We start from the raw sequence: 16280 nt of genomic DNA on the forward strand, positions 1-16280 counted from the left end.
TGCAGGACAGCACAAACAATAGCCCTGGCCCCTACTCCCTGTCACAGCATGCCCACCCTCCCTGCCACAGGGATCCCTGCTGGTACACAATAGCCACAACAGCAGGAGGAGGCCAATTTTCTCAACCTAGTGTGCTAGAGACCAAAGCAAGACACTTCCTCAGAGCATAGACACAGCACTCAGAGAGAGATGTTCTGGGGCTTCAATTACACCAAATTACTCCTTTCATGATGGTGGTGATAGAGTGCAGTTACTTAATGCAGCTGGACACAGCTGAAAAATAAAAGCCCAGATGTGCTTCCAGAAAACAATAGCAACAAGCAGCACTGAGCAGCCACCTCTGTCTGCCACCTTGGGCATCCATCTCTGGCTGATGTTTCCACCCTCCAGGCTGCCAAAGCTGTTCTCTGAAGGCAGCTCTTGCTCTGGCATCTAGGCAGCACCACTTTCACAGGCCCCTTCCAGCCAGCTGCTGGCCGAGGGGAAATCTTTGACCTTTCCTCAGAGATCCCCAGGGTGTCAGGCACAGCACAAAACACAGGAGGAAATGCCTCCTGTCCCAAAGGGAAATCCAAAGCAGATACAAGGAAGGCCAGAAGGGACACAGCAAAACTAAAAAGACTTTGGAGACATTTTTGTAGGCTTTCAAATGGGTTTTAGGAATGTAAATGTTATGCTTTATGAGGGAGAAACTTTAGCCTAATAAGGTAAAATGAAATGTTGAAAGAAGAAGCAACAGAGGAAGGGGTTATGGTGTTTACCTCTGGCAGCTGGAAGCACAGACTAGCCCCATTGTTGCTCCAATAGCAGCCAGGTAGCAACACCGGAGCAGGGGACCTTGTCTGCCCAGAGAGTGAGTGCCTCCATGGAGTCCATCTGCCTGTCACCTTGATGTGAATGTGCTCCATATTAATGATGAGATGTCAAAAGGAGGGCTCTGCCCTGAGACTGTCTTTGATGCTGATCTCCTGTTCCTGTTAAGGTTCACACCTGCAGCTGCAATGAGGTCCTTGCTTCTTCATAAAAAACCCTCTGACACTCAGATGAGATTTATCACTAGATGGTGACCTATTATTAATGTAATCTATTAATGCCCAAGCTTTATGCAGTGTCCATATTTGCCTCCTCCTGGTCGGTTACTTAAAATCTCACTCCTATCCATTTCTTTCAGGCCATGTTTATCATACACTGTTTTCATTGTTCTGTTATGCTTCCTATCAAGCACTGTCCATGAAGCTCTTTCAAACCCACTCCTCTTCAGTGCTGGCTTGAGAGAGCAGGCACCCTAAGTCAGCTTGGCTCTCAGCTCACAGCTGTGGCCGGCAGAAGCTCAAGTGGATAAATCCTATTTCCCTTTAAGAAAAGCTTCCTTGTGCACGTACACGCAAAAAGGGAAATAGTGAGACCACACAGCAGCCACTCAGAAGATTGCCACAGTAAAGCAAAAAGCAGCAAAGTCATAACCAACACCCCCAGAGCTCAGGCAGTCCTGAGCACACTACTGAACACACCACCTGCAGCCTGGGACCAGACAATGCTCTCTCACAGGCAGCAAAGCATGGCAAAAGTTGCACAAGATGATCAGAGCTAAAACCGGCACCTTCCTACAGGTGGAGGAAAAGCCTGGTGCCCATGGGGATTTCCAGCTCTCTGACCAACCTGTTTTTGCTTGCCTGAGGCCTTGAAGAGGCAGAAGCTGGAGTCCCTCTGGCCCAGTTTGATCCCTGCCCTGCACACAACACTGTCCTGGCCCGTACATATGGCATACTCTTCAGACTGCAAATACAGGCCTATACAGCTTTTATTACTATGAATTTGGGGCAACTGCATTAGCTATGAGGAGGCTGTGCAGTTCAGCCTATGCAAGCAGCAATAAAATCTGATAGCATCTATCATTCTCACCTCCACTGCAAGGCCTTGTTGTGTTCATCTATGCCCACTTTAAGCCTTTCTGTACCTTCTCCCTTCTTTATACACAGGCCTGATCCTGCAAAGCGCTAAACAATTTGCACACACAGTGACTTCAGGGAGAGTTCATGGTGTTCAAAGCCTTATTAGCCCAGACTTTATCTGTAGGGGGTGACAAAATCCCCAATGACATCAATCAGCACACCTTCATTAGAGTTAGAGGAGCTATGCTGATTTATGATAGCTGAGGATCCAGCTCTGCACTTCATAACCTTCAGTACATCATCAAACCCATGCTGAATTCTTTGTTCTCCGCAGGACTGATTCTGCAGCCCCATAAACGCTTCCCCTGTTCCTTTGTCCTTTTTTACAAACAGAATTTCCCTCTCCATATGCAACCCCCTTTTAATCAACAGGACCAGTGTATTGAGCAGGACTGTTATGTCAGGCCTGTTTTAGGAGACCCCAAGCTCCTTCACACTCAGGCATCCCTGTAGCTGGCTGTGGATTCCAGATGAAACCCACAGGTTTCTATGTCTGCTGAGACCATATTATTAACTCAGCCTTTTATGGTGCCCTTTGATGCCTTTAATTATTCTTTATTAGTTGTTAATTGTTTTTCCCAGACATCTAGTTTCTGGGTCCTTTCTTAGAAGAAAAAGGGAATAAAAGGCAAAAAACCCCATCTCCCCAGTTTACCAAACATAGCAGAAAAAGCACTATGGGAAATCAGATCCAGCCCAAACAGCTCAGACCACCATGTCTCCAGCCTCACATGGCCCGAATCTGGGTCTCCAGCCACAGGGCACTCTGCCATACCTCTGCCTAGTTACACAGCAGGAAATTGCTCTGCTCTCCCAGCATGGTTTAAAAGAAGAGTGAGGCTACTTCAACACAGAAAAAACAGCTGCCTTTTAACATTTTAACCAGTTGGATCTTGCTTTCAGGTGGTATCAGGCCAAGTTAAGAACTACAAGTTCATTGCAGAGTAGGCTCATCCTATGTGTCCAAAGCAGCATCTTACAACCTCACAGGCAACCCTTGCTCTGGAAAGGCAAAGAGATGCAGCACTGTGGGGGCTCAGAGTGATGCTTGATTTCAAGTGGAAAGAAGTACAAGACCCATACCCAAGACTAGGTAAAAGCAGGAAGAGGGGGTAACTATGTATTAGAGAGGTAGAGGAAGGCTCTTACTTGCAGTCATGTTTTTCGATTTCGAAGTGAGGGTTGAAGTTGAGGATAATCTTCTGGTTGGATTCAGGGGTGTAGATGACCCATTCACAGTTCTGGTGGGAGGGGTAGTCATTGGGGTACCCTGGTGAGGTGATGTACCCAGCATCCTTGGAGTTCAGGCGACCCCCGCATGGCTGAGCTGCAGAGACACAGAAGGGAACAAGGCATTGAGAGATGTTCTGGGCATCAGGTGTGCACAGCAGGCCTCCCTGGGCCACTGATAGGAGTGGTCTGATAAAGACCATTCTCCAGCCCATTGACATCCCTTTGGTACTCTAATATTGATATTAATCTCTGGGCAAGGAGAATTATTCTGCAGAACAAACATACTCCTTTCCCCTCCACCTCCTGCCACACTTACATACCACATTTCACACAGACCAGAAAAGAGAAATGAATGCTCTTGCCAAGGCAATTACAGAGCCATAAAGTAAGAGACAGATTGATATCAGATCATCTGTAGCTGCCTCATTTTATCCCTTCTTTTGCCTCCTTTGCAAGCTGTTCTGTGTCAGTCTCCCACAGCTGCCTCAGGAGACACCAGAATTTAGACACTACAAATTCAATCCAGCTGCAGGAGGGCAGAAAGCTGTGCTGTTTCCAGGCAAGGAAACTGAGGCATGTCAGGGATGCTGGTGAGCCCAGACCCACCCACACTGTATGGCAGAGCTAAGGACAGCACCTGTCCTTCGTGGCCCCAGCCTGCAGCCCCATGAAAGCCCCTCTCCGTTTGCTGTGTCTCCCTCCCCAACCTGCCTGCCCCAGCAAACACGTCTCAGCAGACTTGCAAGCTAACCCATGCACTGGAGCTGCAGACACAGATAATCAGCAGTGGTGGTTTTGTGGAACTAGCCCACAAATGGCTGGCAATGGCTGCGTGGTAAGCAGAGGAAGCTCTCTCAGCTTTGGGCTAGAGCAGGCCCTAGAGGGTGATTTTGTAATCAAAAAAACATTTAATCTCATGAATGCTGCAAATCAAATTTATTATTGCATTACTTGCTGGGAGGAAAATCTCCATCATGGGGTCACTTGATAATGCACTACAAATCCCAAAGTCCCTTTCTCCATGGGCTCCCATTGTGTGTCCTGCTTTCCCCACTCCCCTGCCACCCCCTTGTATCAGCACCCAGGCCCACAAGCTGCAACAGCTGCCCCCAGAAGACAATATTGCCTCTTCATACCCAGAAAAACACACAAACCCCACCAAAATGGGCAAAACCCAACAAAGCCCTAAGTCCCTCCATAGGGCAGGCTGGCAGGCATATGGGATTACCCTGGTCCCACATTGTGGAAAGTTGTCCTCCCTGACAATAAGCAGTGGGGTACAATGTGGGAAGCAAACCCTCGTGTGATGTTCCCACTGTCAGGTTAGCCCCACAGCCCCAGAGGATCCTGGACATGCAGGAGGGTGCAATTGGGTTTTCCCAAGACCCACATTTGCACACCCTGAGATGGAGGCTGCAGCACAACCCACACCCCCCAAGGGAGCCAAGGCACAGAGAAGCATCACCCTTGATATAGGAGGGTAACCACACATCCCAGAAGCTCCACGAGCAAAGGGTGTGTTCCACCGTGTTCCCCATTGCCTTGGTCCTGAGCGATGTTCCTCTCCCTCCACAGCAGCACTCACTGCATTGCCCCAGGCCCACCCAGGAGAAGCAAAGCAGTGCAGATTGTGTGGTCTCAGCTCCTTGCTGTGGGTCTGGCTCTGTTCCTCTGCCATAGGGTTTGCCAGGTCCCAAGGGTGTCCCCTGCCAGGCTGTCACAAGTCTACCAGCTCTCGGTAGGGACATCCCAGTCTGAGCTCATATTGCCCTCTTGCCAGAGCCAAGGCGAGCAGTAGGAGTCAGGCAGGACCCTCAGCAGAAATGCTTCCTGGAAAAAAAGCACTTTGAATAAACAACCTGCTGCCTGCACGCTGCCTGCAGAAAATGCACGTGTCCTGTGCAAAAACAAGGGCAACAGGAGGGCCCTTCATGGGCCAGCGAGGCTTCCTTTGCTGTGAAAAAACACTCAGTTTCCCCCATGTTTTTCATGCCCTCTAACACATTCATTCTTCAAAATAACTTTCTTCGCACACACCCAAAGGCAGATCTGCAGCCTTCCCTTTTTCTTAAAATAATCCTGTAAGTATCCTGAAAAATACAAGGGGAAAAAATGCAGTACTGCCATGAAGAGCTGAGAATACCAAAAAACATCTGGTTTTGTTCCACAGGAGAGATTGCTCAACACACAAACATTTACAAACCTACATTCTTGCACAAATATCTTCTCTCAGGAAGGCATATTTGCCCACACATGTGTTTATGTGGGCTTGGAGGGAGGGAGAGAAAGAGACATTCACGTGGAAAGAAGAAATTCATGGACTTGTTGACATCAATGTACAAATAGACGTGTAATTCACACTTCACTCATGTACGCACTTTCACACCTTCTCATAAAAATTCACACCTCGTTTGCACACATGTCCACCCCCTCCAGCAAAGAAAAATATTCAAGCTGCAGATTATTTTTCTTGGAAAGGGCAAAGTCTCCAAACAATGAAAATACAGTCAATCCTTCCACACCTCGTGATTCCCTCCCGTCTCTCCAGCTTTCACACACATGCTACCCGCTAGGCTGATACCACCAACATCACCCACCACTCAGAAGCTGCTAGCCCCTTACTCATGCCAGATACCGTGAATACCCTGTGAGCCCTTGCAGCTCAACCACTTGGAGGGGAACTGTCATGTGAACAGAGATGTCAGCTCTTCCCCAACTAATGATCCCAGGAGCAGAAACACAGTTCTACTCTGACCTTGAAACTTCTCCTTTGCCCTGCAAGGCCATCACAGTTCAGTGGGACTGAGCTAAAGAAAATCCTACTCTTGATCCTAATTTCAGGTCAGCTTGGTGCCCAAATTAGACCGTTGGTGCCAGTGAGGACAGCCTGAGTGAGAGGGGCTGGAGCCCAGCTCCCTGCAGCTGAGACCTCTCCAGCAAAACAGGACAAGCAGGTGAACCTCCCAAGTAAACACGAGCACCAGCCACATCCCTCAGATGTTCAGATTTCACCAGGAAAATGTCACCATCTTCCTGGAGCAGTGACAGTCTCCCACCTGCAGGAAAGCTTATTTATGTCTCTCAGAGAAACATTTTGTCCTCTCATTCATTCCTACACAAGAAGTCCACAGAAATGAAAGGGGCTACTTCAGTACAGCACTGCCTTGCCCACATGGTGGGCAATAGCATACCAGGAACTCAAGGCTTCTTAGAGTTATCTGAAGAGGCAAAATTACTTCAATATCTATGTAAATGTTCTGTTGGGCTTTTTCTCTTTTGAGTCACAAGTATCTAGCAGGTACCTGCAATGAGAACAAAAAAATCTGTCACCATGCCCACTGATGGGCATAGGGTTTGACTCCACAGTCATGCCAACCACTGTCTTTCTGTATAAAATATGGCCTTGCTTTGTATACAGCAGAGGCTCAAAGTTCTATTTTAATGGGTTCTTCCAAACTGATGCATTGCATCCATGCAAAAGAAAAAAAAAAAGGAAAGGTTAGGGGCATGGCTACTGCCCAGTCTGTATGCATTGGAAGCAAGATGTGTTCCACAGCTAATGGGCTTCAGCAGCTTTTGCCAGCCCTGAATTCACTTAATAAAATTAAAATTAAATTCTGAAGTACAAGCCAAGACTGCCAGGTGCATGGGACATCCCATTGCTCAGTAAGCAAAATGCAGGCATTCAAAGCAAACTGCTGGGGCCCCTGCCAGTCCACATAGCAGAGGGGCCAGTGGAGTGCTGTGCCAACAACAAGGCCACAGGAGAGCAGCAGGGCTCCTCAAGGGAGGTTAGAGAGGTCAATACTCCTTGGCAGTGTTGGAGTAGACTTATGGTCAGGTTGGGAAATCTGCAGATCCCTCTTTTCATTAAGGCTCACCATAACACAAATTATCCCTGCAACTTCCTCCATGCATGGCCACCCCAACAGGGGAACTACACCAGAGGATGACAACCAAGCCACAGGAATGGGAAAAAAAGACCTGGAGAAGGTCATGAGGTGCAAAATTCTGCAAATGCTGCACTGCACAGTGCGCAGCTCCAAAGTTTCCCATGGAGATGGGTGTCAGCAGCTGAGCTCCTCACCCTTTACAAGGCAGACACCTCTTTCTGTGCCTTGACCTGCTGGAGACACCCAGCCTGATGAAGTCTCCTCCTGCCTCCACAGGCCACAAAAAGCGATCATTACTCAGAGGACCCAAAAAAAAATAGCCAGGCTTCAAGAACCTTCACCTATACTTGGGGTTTTTCAGCTCTGCAGCTCATCAGGCACATCTGAAACCTTAGGCCGGGAGCACGGCATTCTCCTACTTGAATTTCCTGCCGATTAAACCCCTCTGGATTTCCCTCACCCCAGGAGAGCAGGGCTCACTGTTATTGTTGGACCTTCCACACAGAAACTAAAGCCAACTCTGTCTGTAACAAAAATAATCATCACCAGAGAGGCCCATTTCACAACAAACATACATACTACAGCCTCGCAGAGCTTGTAGTGTCCAGCACAAAACTACCATGTGTTTTGACCTGCTGAGGTCAGTTTACTTTTGAGATAGCTTTCAGGGCTACACACAAAAATTAGGGTGTTCTGGATGCCTTACAAGCAGCAGCAGCATCACTGACTGTGCTGCTGGAAAAGAGCAGCCTTTGAGGACAGCAAAGGAACAAGGGAGTGAGACGTGGGCGTTCCACAGCAGGCAGATGAACTGCCTAGCCTTGTAATTTCTCTTCCTGGCATGAGGCCCTCCAGCCCAACTTCACACTCTTGTTCAACCACTGCAGAAGATTTCCATGTCCCAGGATTCAGCACTAATTCAGCACTGTCCCAGGATTCAGCACTGAGCAGAGGAGATTTACCCTGTCAATCCCCTCACAGCACAGCAAAATACAGGTGCTGGCATACATGACCCACTTCTCTCAGAGCTGCTGAACTTGGCTCAAGCCCTTGTGCAGGAAACCCATGTTTCAGTTCTGTTCATCACACAGCTCTTCAGAGTTTTTCAAGGTCCATGTGTGTCCAAGCACTTTGCCAAACCCTGGTATGGAGGAGACAAACAGATCTCCTCTGCCAAGGATTCATTACCATTAACGCTTATCCTGCCTCCTTTCCTGAGCTCTGACCCTGGCTGGGCACAGCTAACGTAGCAGGGGATCTCACCCCAAACCACAGAGCACAACTTTCACAGGAGGCAGAAACACAACATAGGAACTCTCAGACTTAAATCATACAGTTTAACCATTGGCCAAGGAGAGAGACAAAGTGCAGAGGAAGCTAATAAGATTAGATGTTTTATCCCCAGTAGCATAGATCATTTTAGCAGAAGCGTGTTTGCTTTGGATTGCAAGATAAAGCTTCAAAGGCTTCCTGAACAAATTAATGGACAAACACACCCAAACAACACAAGGCTCTTACATGCACATTTCATTCCAGAGCACTACCCACATCCACATCTTGAGACTTCACACAATCAGAGAGAGTCTCCAGAACATTTAATGGAGGAATTTTACCAGGTTAAGTAAAATTTCACTTAAAAGTAGAGACACAGCAAAGTAGAATTTAAAGACTGCTTTTGTGATTTGAACTAGGATTGTGTTCAATTCAAAGTGTCTCAAGCCTGTCATGAGACAAGCTCATAAAACACTGTCTGGGCTTAAGCAAGAAAGGAACGCGCCAATCCATCAGTTGAGGAATGCAGCCATTTGACTGCTTCCTAAGGCAACAGGGAAGGGATGCAATATATTCATTTTATAGCACTGGACAGCAGTGAAAGGGGAACACTAGAAAGCTCAGCAAATGGAAGATTTTAGCTCTGAGCCTTTGCAAAAAAAAAAATATAATTTCAAATTATTTTTAAATAAGAAGGGAATGTTGGAGGGAGGAAGAGAGAGAAGAAGATTTGGAGACTTCTGATAATCGCATTTTTTCCCCCATGTTAATCCACAAAAGAATTAAGTAGAAACCTTGAAATAGAGACCTACTCAAACTTCACCATGGAAAATGAGAGGGCCAAATCTTGCATGCAAATCCAGGTAATTTGCTTTGAAATCACTGGAGTTCAGCTGATTTCTACCCCTGGAGTTCTGAATAGCTGCCTTCCAGGGGCTGACATCGCTCTGTACACTTCAGCCAGTGACAACCCTGACCTTTAAATGTCCATCCTGTCCAACCCCTCTCTTATCTTTGATGAGATTTTATATCCTGTTTATCCACCTTCGTTAACTATTATTTTTCATCTTATATCAGAGGCAAATGCAATTCCAACAGCGTAACCAACTTAATAGCGATAGTCTCCCTATAGAGATGTGTACACACAATTCTCCCAGCTTGCCTGCAAGTATAATCTGTGGGTCTGGAATTACAATTCCTGGCTGCTCCAGTAATCATCCTGGGGAGCATGCCAGTGTGTGTGTACACATGCAAGGGAGACAGATAACTGCATTTTGAACTTGGAGAAATCTTGCCTGCCTCTCTGTTAGGCTCTCAGGGGCTTGAAATCTCATGGAAACACACTGCCATCTCCCAGACATAGGTGGCAGCTTTAGGAGACCCTCAAGCTGCAGGTCAGACAGTTTCTGAGTAAAACTCCCCAGTACTGCAGGCAGGGAAACAGAAGCTTGAACCTTCCTGCATGGCAGACTGCCACCCTACCTATAGGCTACATAAGGAAAAAATATGATGGTGAAAATCTGCTGAGCCACCCCCATTAATGCTGTCAATAACAAACTCGTTCAAGGGCCATGGAGACAAGAGACATTTCTAGTTGTACACATGGAAAAAAGATTCCCCAAGGATTCGTCTCTAAAGAGCTTCAGGCTTGATGAAAGGTGTTCAATGCCTCTGAAATACTAATTAGTATTATTATTACAAAAATTCCAACAAGAAAAAAAAGCTTATCTCATCTCTCATCTCCCCCACACCCTCCCAGCTTCCTCACACCTTTTGAACTCATCTGTCAGGGTCCATTCTGAAACTGAATCCTTTTTTCCCCATCAGGCAGTGGCAGCTTACCCCTGACTCTTTCCCACAGCAGCTGGCAGAGCCTCTCAATCTCACAACACCCCTGGCTTGGCCCTCCCTCCCAGAGGCCCTGCTGGAGCCTCAGAGCACAATGCAGTGCCTTGGCTGCAAAGAGCCCCACAGATGGGAGAGGAGGGGAGCAGCCCCTCCTGAGCCACTCAGAGAGCCCCACCATGGGTGCCCCTGTGCACGCTGCTGAGCAGTAGTGGCTTCAGCCTTTGGTGCTGGTGGTGAGGCTCAGCAGCAGCTGGATTTGAGCACGCTGTCAAAGTTATTGCACATTCTGGTGAATGTCTTAAACACATTGTTACCTGCTGAGCACATATTCAGCAGTCAAACAGAAAGCGAGGAAAGCTGCAGTGAGCTTGGGGTGTGCATGAGGGTGAAAGTTGTCAAGGGGCTCTGGGTTTGTGAGGGACGGCACAGAGAAGGGATGGATGCAGAAGTGTGCGTGTGTGGCAGCAGCAAGGCTGGTGTGACTCTGTGTGTAAGAGGGAAGGTAGAGATCTGTGTGCCTGTGAAGAGAGAGGAGGAATCAGGGAGATTATAAGTGTATGTGTCTACATGCAGATGGGGTTTTCCTCCTTCCTCTTTCTGCATGCGTTCCTTTAAAAAAAGGGGGTTCAAAGAAGCCTTTCAATAAAACATAAGCAGAATAAAAGGAGAGCATCCTTTTGGCTTCACCATCTTCCTAGAAGGGACATAGAAAAGGGCAAGCATTCAAGCCCTACACAGACAGCATTTCACAGTGACCGGGTGACCCACGAGAACAGCTGGGCAGATGTCTTGCCTTTGTCCCAAATGCACGGGGAGAAATGAGGGTAGGTTTCAAAGACCTGGAACCCAGTACTTTATCTCTGGAGCCCATTTTCTTTGATTCATCAAGTGTGAAGGCAGGGGAAGACAAAGTCAGACATAAAGTCCTTACAGCTATCCACCCCTGCAAGTTATACTTCAGGCTATTTTGCATGCCAACCTGTTGCTTGTACCCCTTTTCCCAAACTGCTTGGAAAGAGGTCACCTCACCAAGGCTGTAGCTGGAGCCCAGCCTGCCAACATTACTCTAGCTGTCCTCCCTGATTCACGGGCACTGCTTGCACACAGAAAGGGTTACAGATCCAAGTTGTGATTTTGAGTGTTTGGCCCCGTGCCTGCTGACCTCGTGCTGACAAACCTCTCCTCCGTGTCTGAGTTTGTGTCTTTTCACTGCACAGGCATCAAGCCTGGCTCAGGATCCGGCCTTCCGAGCTTGCGCTTTGGCTCAGGCAGGGAGCAGGCCAACCCTTTGATTCTGAGTGTGATTAAACCCATGCTACTGTAGCGCTAAGCCGTGTGCAACACTGTTAGCAACAGCCCTGATTTATGTTGTTGCTAGTATTGCGGTTTCCACCAGGGTGTAGACAGGGATTTCGAAAATAGCCCAGCTACCTCTTTGTCTCTGTGTGTGTATTATAATTAGAAATGTGTCAAAGGGCTGTTACAGAGTGAGGATGGAGCTGGAAACGTTTACACCCCACTTCTGCCCCCACCCCGTGCTGACACCATCAGCCCCAGCTTGGGTGTGTGCAGGCACATCAGCTCTCTGCACTTCCCGGATTAGACAACTGTATTCCCAAGGCTCCATGGGGGCACGGTGGTGGTGACTTCACCATACAATGGAGAACAAGTTTAACAGCTTCCAGTTTGCTCTCAGGTTGCTGCAATCTGCCCCCACCACTGTGGCTAAATGACAACTTTTTTCTATTTTGATTTCAGATAGGATCACGGGTCTCAGATGTAGACAATTTATTTTCCTAGCACAGCTGGTCTGTCAGAGGTCATATAATTTGGCAGCAATCCCAGTGCTTAAAAATTAATTTTTCCTTATTAATACAACTGGGGGTCCCACAGGATAGGATCCCAGCCTTATCTGAACCTGACAGCTTCCTAAACCCCATGAAGGATGCTTTCTCCTCTCAAGCTACCTGCAGTACAAGGCCACCATGTCCTGGTGCCTGGCAGCACTGGAGGTTTCTGCTAGGAAACCAACCCACCCTCCTGCCGGGACGGGAAGTGCTGCCTGCTCCAGCCCAGCAAAGTGGGGGGCTTTCTCTTTTTGACCTTCTAAAGCCACACACAAAGTACCAAACACAGAGAAGATACTGGTAAGGAGGATGGGGGGGGGGCAGAAGGAGCAAGGCAGGGAGATGGGAAGCACCTCCATAGAGCCTTCTGGGACCAATATGCATGCCTGTCACTCCAGACACCACACACCATGATTTTCTGCAGCAGTAAAACTAGGAAAACAAAATGCAGCATCCTAACCTGGGTCAGAGCCCCCCACCGAGCTTGTATCAGTGGTTTTCAGTGATGCTCCAACAACTATCTGATTCCTAGTCTAAAAAAGCTTTTGTTTCCAGTAAGAGCCGAGCTAACAGCGCACAGGCATAAGGCACTACACTCAGTGTTGTGTGGGTGTGTGTGTGCATGTTTGTATGTGTGGCCGTGCGCTTGCTTGGCAGCAATTTGTTTTGGTCCCCCTCCCCACCTTGCTACATCTCCTAAGTCACTACTAAAAATAATAGCTTTTAAGTAAACTATTTTGAAGGCTTCAGAGTGAGCTTTGCTCAGAGCTGCATAAACATCATCTGAACGGCTCAGTACTTGGGTCACTCAAATCTGTTACTTTCTTACTTCATTGCTTTTTACGGGAAAATGAAAAACACACAGCCATCCAACCTTCAGATTTATCTTCACGGGTCTCCCACCCACTCTCCTCCATGGTTATCTCAGGGTTTGCTTGGCTACATACAAATTGGCAGCTGCACTGTTTATCTCTTACTGTAGAAATATTGCATGAGGTTTTTTTCCATGTGGATTATCATATTATTGTCTATTAAAAACGTCTCCCCTCTCTACTAACCTCCCTTAGGGAACCTAAAGAGGGACTTCCATAATGGGGGAAGGCTTTCAGATACACCAGACTGAAACATAAATCCATCTACCTCTGGCATGTTTCCCTTACTAGGCTGGCTAATTTACTGAAGCTGAATGTAGCCTGATCGAGGTTTGCATCCCATTACCCCATACCTTTGCTCACTGTGCTGGCAATAAAGTCATTTGACCGGACTTGCAGCCACACATCATCATCTCAGCAAACCACCGCTGGTGTCGGCCACAGAGAGACAACTTCCTTGCTGGTTCCAACACCATGTGATGCTCTGCTTAGCCGGGAAAACCCCGCATTCAAATAAACACTGCTTACAGCGCCTGAATGGCCTGAGAGACACGGTTTGCTCAAACCTCTTCCTAGCTAACAGTCCTGATGCAGAGCTCACTCCAGGATAGAAGGAGGTGAACACATGGACACAGGCACACATTCGGGCTCAGCGGCCACAGGGATCACAACCAGACCGGCCAGTGCACCCTCAGGAGCCAGCCTCAGGTTACAGCCCGATCTGCCACAGCACAAAACCTGCTCCAGGAGATCAGACACTGCTTCTGCAACGGGGTTCATCTGAAAAGATTGTTGCACTCAGCAAGGGCCTCCCAGGACACTGCCCTTTCTCTTCATCCCATCATGTGCCTATTCGCTTTCCTGCTTGAACAAAAGATGGGATTTTTTTTTTCTTTCCTTTATAACCGTAAGGAAGGAGGTGATGCCAACCGGCAGCTGAATGTTTATCGGCAGTGTCTGTGCTTCGAACTGCAGAAGAGAGGGATTTTCTCAGGCATCAGAGACTCTCTCACTTCCCCTTTTCAAGGGGAAGCTGGGTGGCCACACAGCTCCGGGCAGGAGAAGGGAGAATGCACTCTGCCATCATCTACCGCTGCTCGGGTCAGACCGCAGCTCAGGGCCCTGAGCCACGTCCCGAGGCCCCGACTAACGGGAAGGCAAAGCCACAACGCAGCAGCTGCTGGCTTGGCACTACCGTTCTGTGCCAGGCAGCTCCTGAGCACAGAAGGAGCCCCGAGAGAGCACTGGACGGCAAATCCTTTTCCTCCAGAGACTATTCCAGATAGGGACCCTGTTGCCCCCACTAGCGAGATTCAAACCCAGTGGCCGGGGAGCATAGGGCCCAGCGTCAGCCTGCCCCACTCCTGTCTCCATGCCGAAGCAACGCAAAGACGGGTTTCATCCCTCCACCTCCTGACAGTCCAGCCTAGCCCGTCAGCGAGGAGCAGAAAAAGACACTCGCGTCCCAATACATGAACCCGCCTTGTCCCGGGACAGCCCAGCGTTTGCGAAGTGCGTACAGGTCCCGCACGTACCGCGGGCAGCCTTTCCTGAGAGTGCCGCCGCCACCGCAGCGCTTCGTCCGCTCCCAGCTCTGCACGGCCCCGGCTGCCTGCTCCCGCCAGACAATTTTAATTTCTCACCTAAAGTTTCCCGAGGTTGCAACCGGCGCGGGGCAGCGGATATTCGGATGCGGGTGTTCGACATGTGGCTGGTCCCTACCGCTTCCCCTCCCTTCCCCGCAGCTCCCCAAAAAACCAACACGCAACTTTCCAGTGCGGCTCCATCCCCTCGCCCCTCCACGCCGGGCGCTGGGAGCCGCGCGGCTGCAAGCGCTGCGCTCCTTGCCGGGGGTGCGCCATCCCCGCCCCGCCACACGCATGAGCCCCTCCAAAACCCGTGCTGCGAAAGCTGCGTGGCGCGGCCGATCGCTCATGCATTCCCTAAATTTATTCCCACGCAAAGCATCTCTGCGTGAGACCGGGACCGCGCCCGGGAACCCGAAAGTTGGGCGGACGGGGACATCCCCCGTTCCTGAGGGCGCCTTACCTGTCTCCGCTGTGCCTCCAGAGCCGGGCAAGCACAGCCCTAGAAATCCCCAGGCGAGAAGAAACGTATCCATCCTCCGGAACAAATTATAAAAAAACCCGAAACCCACAACGCAAGACCCGAGGCTGCGGGGCCGGGCTTCGCCTCCCTACCCCGGGCGCGCCGCGCCCCGTGTGGGCGCCCCACTCGCGACCAGCTCCGGCGGGGCTCAGCGAGGGGCGGCGGCGTTCCCCGCACCGGGGCTGCGGGGCGGGCGGTGCCGGCGGAGCGCCTCTCCCCTAGGGCGACCCGCGGGGCCGGCGCCTCGGCATCCCCCGGGGCGCGGCGGCGGTGGTGCGGGCTGGGGCGCCGTCTGCGCCTCCTCTCCCTCCCCGCCGGCGCCTCGCAGCCTTTTCAGGCAGGGCGGCATGTGGCTGTCAGCGCCGAGCGCCGGCGCCGCCCCCCGCGCCCCCCCGCCCGCCCGCGCACCGCCCCGCGCACCGCACCGCCCCTGCGCCCCGCCCGCCCGCCCCGCCCGTGGGCAGCGCTGGGGGCCGGGGCAGCGCGGGGGCCGCGGCAGCGCGGGGCGCGGAGTGGCCCCGCGGAGCCGCCCCGCGGAGCCGGGCGCGCCCCAACCGCGCTGCCGTGCCGCGGGTGCCGGCCGGCTCCCGCCCGGGCGCTGACGGCCCCGCAGCGCGGGCAGGAACCAAACCCGATGGAAATAACGGCAAAAGAGTCGGCTGTGCGAAGGGAGACACCCAGAAATTGTCGGATGGGGGAGCATCAGGACAAGGATTGTCCCTGCTCGTGGGCTTCCGCCGCTGCCGGCCGAGACCCAGAAGCGCCGAGCCTCGACCAGAGCCGCCTGCGAGAGCGGAGGGAGGCGGCGGGAAGCACACGCTGCCTCGCTCCTGGCACCCACGGTGCGGTGCAAAGTCTTCTGCAAGGGACAAATACAAACCCCCTCCGGGACTGCACCACAGTTGACTTCCACGCTCCAAACCCGTTTTCTCCGAGATGCTCTTTAAAAACACAAACCGAGAGCAGCGTTCACATAGTCATCCTAGCCTTGCTCCTAAAGTTTCGCCTTTGCCTCGTGAGGGTGGGGAGTCTCTGCCCGAGCTGGAACTGCTGGGACCATGCGTTTACTTGTTGCTTATATTCACAGACCACAACAGGCTTAAAAGCTGGTATCTGGGCTAACTCACACCTCCATCCTCTTTGAGAGGTGAAATTTCAAAGCGAGTGAAAAGACCCCTAAAATCCTGCACCAAAAAGCTATTTAAAAACAATTCCTTTATGTTGTTGATGAGTCCCTAGACTTTAGGTTCCAAC

General features: G+C 50.4%; 1 protein-coding gene across 4 annotated transcripts in view; it reads right to left on the reverse strand.

Annotated features, from left to right (window-relative positions):
• The window catches only part of NRP2 (neuropilin 2), an 89347-nt gene extending 74145 nt beyond the window's left edge, over positions 1-15202 (reverse strand). For 2 of the 4 annotated variants that reach the window (XM_066553963.1, XM_066553962.1), the window contains exons 1-2: positions 14967-15202; positions 3102-3279 (exon numbers count right to left, since the gene is read on the reverse strand). In XM_066553963.1, the coding sequence (XP_066410060.1) occupies positions 3102-3279; positions 14967-15039 (251 nt within the window). In that variant the 5' untranslated portion in view covers positions 15040-15202. The remainder of the gene's footprint in view (positions 1-3101; positions 3280-14966) is intronic. The other 2 variants (XM_066553966.1, XM_066553965.1) reach the window with 1 other exon arrangement.
• Positions 15203-16280: the final 1078 nt, after the last annotated feature.

Source organism: Molothrus aeneus, chromosome 7 (assembly GCF_037042795.1).
Source record: "Molothrus aeneus isolate 106 chromosome 7, BPBGC_Maene_1.0, whole genome shotgun sequence".
Taxonomy (NCBI): Eukaryota; Metazoa; Chordata; class Aves; order Passeriformes; family Icteridae; genus Molothrus; species Molothrus aeneus.